The following is a 12,056-nucleotide window of genomic DNA, read 5'->3' on the forward strand; positions in this document are numbered from 1 at the left end:
CTTCATTAATAATGAATTGTGAATCTTAACTAGAGAGAGGTAGGTATGGGGTTCTAGGGGCATGGGGTAGAGTTAGAATTCCTTGATTATGAGATTTCTAAAAGACTCTCAAACAAATATATAAATAGAATAAATTCTAACTATATTTCAACTCATTTCAAATGATATAATCCAAACGACCACTAAAATAGTGTGAGATGGTAATACCAGATAACAAAATGAATGTGTGAACAAGAGATACCTTAGAAATAATTTTTAAAAAGAGCTTAAGCTTGAATATATGGTTGTTGGAATTTACTTCTCTGAGTTGAATTAAGAGTTAAGCCACTAAGATTTCTTTTCTTCTTTTTGAGCCAAGCTAAACCACTTACATTTGATCACGTATTAACACTCGTGTTTACGCAAAAACGCAAAATACTTAACGTACGACGATTATTTCTTTATAATATAAGGATGACCCAAAATAATCCTTTGGCATATTCTATTAAGAAAAAGTGATGCATATTTGCTTATTTATTCGGTTATTCCTTTTCGAGTAAAGGTGCTCACAAGTTACCATGTTATTGCTACGAAAGTTCATCTCCCTGCGAGTTATTGTACGTAATGGTATCTGCCAATCCATCTAGGCATCAGTCATTGCATAGATTCGAACAAGATCTCACTTGAATTTAATCATGTCTATCCCTCGTATGTTCAATAAATGCTTGTTATATTAAAGGATACAATGGTAGCATTAGTAGGACAAAAATTAGATGACACTAAGTTGAGTTGGTCTAAGATAATACAGCATTGAACATGAAACAATACATGATATAGCACGAGCATGGCCAAGTATGAAGCACGACACATTAATGTGCGTGCCAATCCGTGGACTAATGCTGCATTTTTGTTGAAAAAGCACAATAAGACGCAGGACAACTAATTTTAATTTTGTTGAAATGGTTTTGGGCACCAAGTTGGCATAACGACATCCTACTAGGGCCATTGGGGAACTCTAGAAATGCCTAATCTTGTTGTATCTGAATAACTATTAGTCTAAATTTGAGACTTTAATGCACAAAATCAAGTAATATTTGGAGATTTTAGGACTCGATGTCAAAAATTTAAGCAATGGTATAATGATACCGGATGCCTCATAAAATGTTTTTGGAAATATATGGAACTACTTGTTGGCAACATAAAAGTTCATGAATCATGATGTTCTTGAGAATCAGATACTGATACGTAACTTGCTACATATATGAGTAGTATATAAGCAAAGTGAATGGCTTCAATCCCCCAAATAGGCTCCTAAAGTCTCCTGACGTTCATGGAAAGCACCTCATCGTCTTTCCTTTCCAAACTCAATAGAGTTGAAAATTGTCTCGTGAAAATCACATTTCAAGTTAATTTTAGATTTTTTTTTTCCAAAATTGAAATGAATATGACTATGTCAATGGTGTTCCTTGAGGTTATAAAAGTTAATTTGAAACCATAACAAGTCTACCTATAGGTCAATAAAGTTCCGAGAATCAGTTATGTTGATAGTTCTGAGAATCCGTTTTGTTGATTTACCCCGCCTATAGCTATTTCGCCAAGACCACGTTTACAAATTATGGCATAACACATAGTTATTGGGCTAAATTGTAGTAGGCTAAGCCTTACCTATCCAAGGCACTCCTACACTTGGATCATTTTCGGTAGGTAAGTGAGAACTTGATGAAGCTTTCGTGATAGCCTTTTTATTTAGAAAACTACCAAGAATTTGAAAAGAAGTTAGTTTCTATTTCGTATGTTTAAAACAACATTATTAACATAAGTTTGACTTTTTTAATTTCAAATTCATTATACAATCTACATCTACCATATATATCATGTAAGACTTTTACAGTTTCAATATAATATTAAAACAAAACCCTTTGACTTTATTCCTTCTACATTAACAACATTACGTCCTAAATTCACATCTTAACGTGTTTTAAGTCACTGCTTGCGTATTTGAGCTAAAATTAACTGCAATTTTTTGACTTTCTTTTTTGAAAAAAAAAGGCTTACCATAGAAAATTTTATTCTTCAATCTGGATTATAGATTATCAAACATAAATCGGAGAGCATTGCACATTTCAGCAGAATGCAGGCTATGCAATGTTATTTTCTCTGTAAACCTCAAACTCGGAGAGCATTGCACATTTCAGCCTGTTCAACTCATAAATCGGCTTTTCTAAGCAGGATTTTTATTCTCTACAACTTTGGGGAAAAAAAAAACAAAAAAAAAAACCAACTATGCACAATTCTGAGACTGGACTCCAAGTAATCTGTATTTCATGAAGTTGTTGGTAGTTTTAGACTAGGACTGGGCTCAAGCCTTTGGAGGACACCAAACTGGCAGCATAATCCCGTGCCCAGAGGTCATAATGCACGATTTCTTCCAATGAAGGTGAATTCACCAACTCATCCCGATGTTTTGCGCAAGTTAGCTCCACAACTTTAAAGATATCCAAGTAGGCTATCCTGCAAACCCACGATACATATTTAATTGTTAGCATCACAATAGGAATGCTCAGCAAGTCGAGGAGACACCATAAAAACTTGAGAAGCAGTTAACATTAACAAGCAACTACGGCTAACAAGTATACAATCAATTTCCTGAAATAATAACAACGAAGTAGAAAGGAAACCACCCAGCATAGGAAGTGCACACGCACGCAACCTTAATATCCTATCATGCCAATCTTTCATGTTTTTGTGATCAGAAAATGCAGGAGTGACATAAAAGAGGGCAATTAATCATGAATGATAAAAAGAATGTAGTTTTTTCTTCTTTTTTGTTGCAGGCAACAAAGTTTCCACTTCAGAAAGCTTGCTATTCAATTCCCTACTAGATTTGAAAGTGTGAATATTTTTACTAATTAAGAAAAAGGAATTCACTAAAAAAATTCAGAAATTAGAGATAATTATAGCTACAGGTGAAATTAACATACTTCTCGGCAATGAACATCTCTACGGCTTTCTCATTAGCAGCACTAAGAACCCCAGTCATAGTGCCTCCAGCACGTCCTGCAGAATAGGCAAGATTCATAGACGGGTACTTTTCATTGTCCGGAGCTTTAAAAGTCAAGGGACCACACCTGCAATATAGCATTCAGCGCATGACTTTCAAAATAACCAACTGAGAGTAAGTAAACAAGTGTTCGTCAATAAAAATCATACTAAGCTTTCTATTCAATATATTCTCTGATTTACTTAATACAGAATTATATTTACCGCTCTTTCTAGAAAGAACTAGATTTATGAAAGTTGTGATGAGGACACACTCCATACATGCATTTGTATAACAAAAGCATCGAATAAATTTTTAAAGCTAAAGCTGGTAAATCCCTTTACATGACTTTTAAAAGCTCACCTCATTCATAATTGATCCCTGAAAGTAAATTAAATTTTACAACCAATATCTATATGCATTCCCATTACTTTATAAATATTTGCTGACTGCTCAAGCTTATATAAATGGGAGAGCATACTTACTTGACGAAATCAAGGCGTGGCCAAGTTAGTTCTGAGCAGTATACTCTATCTGGCCACGACAGTGTGTACAATATAGGTATCCGCATATCAGGCCAACCCAGTTGTGCTATAATTGATGAATCCTGTCATGGCAGAGGTTAATGAAAAATCGGGAACATTTAAGGCAATTGATAAGGCATCTAGGCATCTAGTGCTTCCTATATTATTAATTCTGACTCCCTCAGTTTCACCTTGACAGTCCTAACTCCTGATTTCCACCTTGGGATATTGACAGTCCAAGACTCTTAACCTTTTGCAATTAGGGTGTAACAGATACATGCAATTATTGGTCATATTTTGGCACTCCATGTGCGTGAAATTGTCAACTATCAGACTCAAATTGATATGAAAGTACATCACGGACATCTAATATAGGAGACATGTGCCACATTATGTAAGAAAAATCTTTTGACTTCATTATACTGATCTACCTCAGAATGTAGACAAAGTTATGACCGCAGTCTGCATGGAACTAAGCAGCCCTGATCTCAGCTAAGCTAAAACATAATTGATATTTAAAATGAGACAAACCTGCGTTTCAATCATTGAATGGATGATTGACTGTGGATGAATCACGATGTCAATGTCATCATATTCGGCCCCGAATAAGTAATGGGCTTCAATAACTTCTAGCCCCTGTCAATAATTTAATCAGGAAAAAAAACTCAAAGCAGGAGGGCTTATGGCCCATCATTTTTTTTAAAAGTACACTGCTCCATACAATGCAACAAGAACAGACCTTATTGAACAAGGTAGCGGAATCTATTGTAACCTTCTTCCCCATATTATTCCAGATAGGATGATTCAAAGCACCTGCTACCGTAACCTCTTTTAGCTTTTCAACAGGCCAATCTCTTCAAAACAGAAAAAAAAAAACAAAAGGGGACAAAGGTAAGTAACTACATAACTGCTGGGAATATTTGTTGCTGACAAGCAGTCTCTGAATCCCCCCCCCACCCACGCACGCGCGCGCGTCCAAGATATGATAAAACTGAAAAAATAAATAAATCTAACCCTGTCCTTCCCCCAACCTTCAATAAAACAAAATGAGGTAAGTTGTCGTTGCATGCACAGCAGGGAACGACAAAATATCTCACACCCACATTCATCATATCTAGGTAATTGAGATCTACAAAACTACATTGTTCACAAACCTAAATGATCCACCAGATGCAGTCAAAATAATGCGTCTAAGAGATCCCTCTGTCAATCCTTGGATACACTGAATATAAGAAAACTTTTTGTCAGTTGGACTTCTTAACAAATTCAGAACCACATATAGAAATTCAAAATCTACAAAACGTGAGAAAACTAGAAGCAGCCACCAAATAACACACCCAAACATCGTTGATGATCAAAGTATCTCCATATAAAGTCATATTTACATGCAAGAGCAACAATAGAAACTTACCTGAAATATGGCAGAATGTTCAGAATCAGCTGGGAGAATCTTCACATTATGCTTGCGCGCAAGAGGAAGCACAAAAGGACCACCAGCAATGAGGGTCTCTTTATTAGCTAGGGCAATGTCTTTGCCTGATTCAATAGCTGCCACTGTAGGCTAGAGAAAAGAGAACCGGTAAAACCTCAGAGCTGTAAGACTATTTAATTTGTTCAAAGATTAATGTATGAGAAATCTAATACCTTCAGCCCTGCACAGCCAACTATCCCTGTAACTACTGTAGCAGCATCTGGATGGCGTGCAACCTGTTAGGATAGAAGACAAATACTACTTTAAAAATACATTATCAACAATGATGCACCAGCCAGAGTGATTGAAGTCATTATTACCTCAACTAAACCCTCCTCGCCTGGAATAATTTCTGGCTTGTGCTCAACATCAGCTATAGCTTCTCGGAGTACATCAATTAAGGCCTCATTTCTAAGGGAAACTAATTTGGGTTTGAATCTCTTGATCTGAAATCATAATTATATGTGATAAGTAAGACAGAGGACTTGAATTAAACGGGCACCCAACAACATAGGGGGTTAATTACCGCTCAGCCTCTTTTATGTTACCAACATGCTTGTACTTGAGAGAGTTGCTTTATGTTCTTCATTCATGGAAACCTTTTCATAAAACTACATTCTATGAGACACGAGAATACATATAGTTTATAATGTTTTTGGGTACAAGTAAGAAGGAGACCAAGTGAGGCTCCAGTAAGGAGACTAAGTGTTGGATCATGAAGGGTAGGGGAAGAGGGTGATTAAGAGTGATATGAGTGCTTTGGGAATTGAGGAAAGTATGGTGTTGGATAGGGCGGTGTGGAGGGAATAAGTTCATGTCAACGACGTGTCATGATTACATAAATGTACTTTTGTTTATTTTATTTTAGTATTCTTTGATTATTTCATTACCCAAATCGTGTTTAATGAACTTTATTGATTTCCTTTGCTAAAGGTTTTTCAAACCATTATGATTTTTTAACTCACACGTTTTTACAACTCGTTCAAAACTTTCTTGAATTTTATTCTTGGTTCTCTTTAATTGGATGTTCTTTCTTTTTTCAATTTACACACCTTTTTTTAAACACTTTCAAGTGATTATCTTGCTATGTCCCTTTTTCCTATATCAAACGGTTCCTTACGATGATTCATGTTAGCCAGCCCCAAATCATTTTGGGACTAAGACTTCGTTGCTATAGTTGGTACATGTGCTTGTTTGAATATTAGTGTCAAACTTATTAGTCACAATTGAATATCTCCAAAGCTGTTAAATTTTTTCAATAGTATGAGAGGGCAGTTTATTACTTTACTTAGGGGGTGTATGTTTAGAAGAGGTTTGTGGCAAAAAGCGAGGTTTGCAGCCATTAGAGAGAGAGGTTTGAGGCAAAAGAGCCGCTTGAAAACTCAAACCTCAGACGTGATTGTTTGGTTAAGAAAGGATTGAGAGAAAGTTTTGAGTCCAAGCAGCTAATCTTGAAAAAACTAGTACTGGGAGCTTTTTGTTGAGAAAGGTTTATTGTAGGCCCCATTCTATTCACCTTAAAACAATAATATTTGGTTAAATATTTCAATTCTAAAAAGTTAAACAAAAATAAGAATTTTTTTTTTTTTTTTTTACATATGCTTAATAAACTGAATTAAATTATTACAAACTACACTAAACTACTTAAAGGAGCCTTACTAGCTTCTTCATGAATAGGAGTATCTATCAATCAATCATCAATAATCAATAATTATATTCTAGTTAGACACACCAACAATGACATGTGTTATTTCCTGTGCTAAGGGGTTTTTTTTTTTTTTTTTTTTTCAAAAATAAATCTATATATATAATTGAAGATTTGATGTATCTTTCCAAAATATATATATTGACAACTATAAACTTAAGCAAAATATATGAAAAATAATATTCTTAACATCATTTGTTATGGACTATTTTTTTTTAGGAAAGACATAAATTATGTACAACATATATTTATTATAACAAGATTATATAATTTTTTTCTTGATTTTATTTATTTATTTATTTATTTATTTATTTATTTATTTATTATGTAATAGAAGCTACAAGGTTAAACAATGAAATGCGAATATCTAATCAACAAATGATACTTTTATTATTTCCTTGAATAATTTATGATTAGAATTTAAATCAATTAGCACTCTATGGAAACTTCAATAATACTTGCTAAAGATGACACACGTTGATGATTCTTAGTGTGATTTTTTCTTGTCATTTTTGTTGTTTTTAAGCATTCAATTGATTCAAATAATGATCCGAAATCGTGTATTATACCCTTCAATTTTGGACAATTTTTCACTTTTTTGGACCCGAAAATAAAAATTGTCGAGATTCTTCCCATGGACCCTAATACACCCCGGGAGTCCGTTTGGGTGGGTAAAACTATCCAATATACCTTGAAACTGTCAATTTACTCGTTTAGAACTTATTTACAACTTGCACTGATTTCATAAACTCGAGGCTACCACGAACATCTATGGCAACATATAATGATCATATATGGTTCCAAACGACATTATATGACCCTGGGATATATCCCCTGGTATCTCGAGACTTTTCGACACCGGGTCCCGATAACTCCGAAATTGGCCAAAAGCGTGTATTATAGCCTTCAATTTTGCCAATTTTTGACTTTTTTTTACCCGGAAACAAAAATTGCCAAGAAACTACCTATAGACCCTTATACCCTCCGGGAGTCCAATTGGGTGGGTGAAACCATCCAGTTTGCCTTTAAGCATCCAATTTACCAATTTCCGTACACGCCACTTGTATTGGCAATAAGTTTCCACGGGGCCTTTATGTAGCTGAGTTATGGTTGTATATGGGTCCAAACAACATCATATGACCTCGGGATACATCTCATAAAATTCCGTGAATTTCTGACACCGAGTCTGGATACCTACTAAATTGCTCCAATTTTGTGTATTATAGCCTTCAAATTTGGCTTCCATACATCATTTTTTCACCCAACAAGATTATGAATCAAGTACTTCCATGAGTTCCCAAAAGGCCTTAGGAGTCATGGATGATGCCCAGAACCATCTCATTCATCCTTAATCACCATGTCTTAAGGCAACGATGGCATACCCTCAAACGACAAAACTAGTTGTTTGTATGCCTTGTCCTTGGGTGCACATGTCTTGTACACATGCCACACACCCCCTTGCACCATCCCACACCCCAACAACTTTGGCTTTGTCACTTGTCTCAATCCACTACTTAGCATTTTTTAGCATATAAGAAGCAACGTTAACCTCGTTTTGAATGTATGTAGCATACGAAAATATATAATGTTAATTTTATATATAGTTATTGAAAATTACTATGCATGATTCAATTTCTCTGTAAAAATAAGTTTTAATCAGTAAATGATTCAATTTCAGCAAATCTTTCTCTTTTTCTTTTTTTTTTTTTTTTTTTTTTTTTTTCAGGTTCAGCAAAAATAAGTTTAGTTTAGTTAAAATCCAGTGAAGAGAACAAGGCCATAGTAAGAGGAAATGACTCTTCTACCCTAAAGTTGAACAAATTTACACCCCTTTACCAAGTTTGCATAAATTAATAATAAATTATGCATATGCTTTTATTTCTCATTCTACACAATAAAGTAGCCATCAATTAACAGCTAATTATCAAACACTTTTATAGAGAACATAATTAGTTACTACAGGTAACTACTCAAACCAGCTTATGCAAACAACTAACAAAACTAGTTAACCTCTCACTGCTAAACAAGGCCTTAATATAAAACAATTTGCCAGAAATCTCCATATCGCACTTGGTCTTAAATTACTCATTGAGGGTTTCTTTTAGGCACCCCTAAATTGTGATTGGATAAAGAAAGCATCTCAACGGTGGCATAATATTCCTATCAAAACAGTTGCAATCACACTTTCATTCATAGAGTATTAACAGATAAGATAAGCTAGCAGGTAACGATGGTCCACATTATTGATAGACTGATCACCTGATCAGCCAGAAGAGTCACATTTGAACCAGCAGCGAGAGCTACAACTTGAAACTTATCTGGGTGTTCTGCAACAATGCTTAAGGTCTGCAAAGCACGAGTCTTAATTAGAACAACAAAACATTAGACAAATTAAAAACATATCGATCTCTCCTGACTGTACACCATATTTCCTAAAACATACACAAGTCAAAAACTCGGCATTGTGAAGACATGACACTTTCAAAACATACACAAGTTTCAGGTGCCAAAATGTTGCACAAAGTTCTTTAGCAATAGTGTGATTACCTGAGTACCAATAGAACCAGTAGATCCAATAATTGAAATAGGTTTTGGGCCATCCCAAACCTTACGATCAGGCTCCGCTACTGCTCTTCCTGGCCAGGCTGGAGGTGGTGTCTGAGCTGAACAACAGATCTTTTTGCTAAACGTTTGAATGTCCTTCCTTTTGCAAGAGAGATTACCTAAAAGTACTTGGAATTAAAATTAATTCTACAATACAGAAAGCAACATTGAACTTATACGTTTGGTCTCAAATTCGGAAATTCCCAATTTACTCCCCCCCCCCCCTTTTTCCTATTTCATTTGGGTGGGAGTGGATGGAGGTTAGACAAATGTTTAAGAGTCACATAGCTAAAAGAGTAGAAAATAAAGAGTTTCTATAATAAATAAATAAAAAATAAAATAAAATCTATGTCGACACTTGAAAGCTTAAAATAGTCCTAGATTTCCATTGACTACCCAAATTTTAAAATGTCAGTATGTGTGGTGTTGGTTTGCCAAGTCAACTAATTAAACTATGCCCACTAGTCCACTACTTTCTGAGGCCTTTGTGAAAGTATAGCATACAGCTATTTGAACTTTGAAGTGTGTTTGGAAACTCGATAGAGCCCAAGGAAACTCATTTGATTGCAAGTGCTTGATATCATAAATATTTGCACACAATACTAATAATATGCTCTATGTGAGAGTGAGGGATAGCTCAAGTAGTTAGAGCTTCTCCCCTTATTCCAAGTGATCTTGGGATCGATTCTCATTCCCACCCTTGTGCCTTTTCAAAAAAAAAAAAATGCTCTATGTACAATAAAAAAGATAGCAAAACTAAAAGATGTTTCACTGTCCCCCCAAGTCCTCTTAACACAATCTTAAAAGGCATCTGCAAGTCCATGGAACCAATTTGATATATTCCTTCACAAAGCAAATAGTACGTTACACAAAATGAATTAGCAACAAAGCTCCAAGCAATCCAACTTCACAAAAAACTCTCATCAAATCCATCAGCTCAAAACTCATAATCTAATAGCTTTTACAACTAAGTCCCTAAAGTCATGGAAAAATTAAAGGTCTAAACAGCAATCTAAATTTTGTACAGTAGATGCATTTCAATATTTTCTTTAATCCTGCCATAATCTTATGGATGGGTACAATATCAAAGTTGAACTCAAGCATGCTAACTAAGTCTCTATTAGCACTCCCAGGGTGTTCCTAATACACTCGGCCACTCGGGTGCACCATGACATGTGACACGGACACACGGTACACCCACACTCAATTTTTGATCATTTAATCCTATTTAAAAGCTAAAGTTCTCCCAAATGCGCAACGAAATCCTTCTTTGTACAGTACACCCCAGTGCATAACAGAAATTGCGTAACAAGCCCGAAATGGCCTAGAAACTAGACAAGGTTCCATAAAAAGTACACTTAGTAAATAAAAAATGTTGACCCTCCAAGATAGGATTTGTAACCAACAGTTCAGCATAATCTAGGCTTCAAGAGCACAAAAGCATAGTCAAATCAAAAAATTCCTATATAAATCCCAGCTTAGTGATAATAAAAAAAAAAAAAAAAAAAAAAAAAAAAAAAAAAAAAAAGCATGAAATAAAATATTCTCAACATGTTAAGCGTTATAAACAATACAAGTAAACAACATTTACTAGCAACAATATACACCAAGTCACCAACCCCAGATAAATAAACAAGAAACTGCTACTCAACAGCAACTTAAACAGTCAGAAATTCTTGACACCCAGATCACCAAAACAGTAGCAGAATCAATTAAAATCCATTTAAACAAAGAAAATGAAAGCTAAAATTCCACAAATTAATAGAACATTAATTGATAATTAAAGTTTATACCTTTAAGTTTAAGATGCTGAGTTGAAGAATTAGAGGAATCTAAAAAGGAGATAGCTCTTATCTCTGCTGTTGACAAGAAATTTAGAGCCATTGGAGCTCTGCTTCAAACTGTACACCCAGAAAGAAAAAGAAAAAAAAAATTCTTAGATTAAATTATTTTTTTTACAATTTCTTTTTGTAATGGGGTAATGCAATAATGCCCCTTTTAATTGAATTTATATTGGTGAAAATTTACAAAAAAAAAAGGGAAGAAATTTGAGAGAATAACGTTAATGGGGCGGTGTTTTTAAATAGGAAAAATAACAAGGATTGGCCTTGGATAAGAGTACAATTGTGGCCCAGCAAAAAACCCAAGATTAAACCCAAAAATGGGGGAAAATAATTCAAAAACAATCCAATCAAACAAAATTTGGGATTAGTGGACGACTGGTCGACTGGACGGGATTACGTAATTCGTATATTTCTAGATTTGAGATTCAGCTTGTACTCGTAATATATACTCTTTTTGTCTCTTTAAAATTGTTCAACTCATAATATTTTATAATTTTTCGTTAATCTTATCGATATCATAAATGTTTTTTTTTTTTGACAGGATCATAAATGATATTAAGGGTTTCTAAATTCGTGATCTTATTTTCATATACATGTACTTTTGGTCATATTAAATTTGTTTACGCGATTGCATCCTTTTAAAACATTTTTTAAAAAAAAATCATGTTCTAGCATGACAATTTGTAAAATACAAGTTTATGACCTCAAGAAAATTGAGTGACAATTACAAATATCAGCAAGTTTTAGTTAAATATAGGTCTATACTTGTTGATTTTGTTACGAAAATGTCATGCTTATTAGATATTATTGTTGACTAATTTACCATTTTACCACTTGATTATAGAAGTATTTTGTTTATTAATAAGGTGATGAATTGGGACAATGAATC

General features: G+C 34.3%; 1 protein-coding gene across 1 annotated transcript; it reads right to left on the reverse strand.

Moving 5' to 3' along the window:
- Positions 1–2,036: 2,036 nt before the first annotated feature.
- Positions 2,037–11,546, reverse strand: LOC110700395 (1-deoxy-D-xylulose 5-phosphate reductoisomerase, chloroplastic-like). The gene is made up of 12 exons (XM_021877935.1): positions 11,117–11,546; positions 9,267–9,442; positions 8,979–9,065; positions 5,335–5,460; positions 5,188–5,250; positions 4,955–5,104; positions 4,698–4,765; positions 4,283–4,397; positions 4,075–4,179; positions 3,505–3,626; positions 2,961–3,107; positions 2,037–2,490 (listed from the first exon to the last, which is right to left on the reverse strand). Exons 1-12 carry the CDS (start codon positions 11,205–11,207, stop codon positions 2,322–2,324), a joined length of 1,419 nt encoding a protein of 472 aa, XP_021733627.1. The 5' UTR covers positions 11,208–11,546; the 3' UTR covers positions 2,037–2,321.
- Between the last annotated feature and the right edge of the window lie 510 nt (positions 11,547–12,056).

Source organism: Chenopodium quinoa, unplaced genomic scaffold (genome assembly GCF_001683475.1).
Source record: "Chenopodium quinoa cultivar QQ74 unplaced genomic scaffold, ASM168347v1, whole genome shotgun sequence".
In the NCBI taxonomy this organism is placed as follows: Eukaryota; Viridiplantae; Streptophyta; class Magnoliopsida; order Caryophyllales; family Amaranthaceae; genus Chenopodium; species Chenopodium quinoa.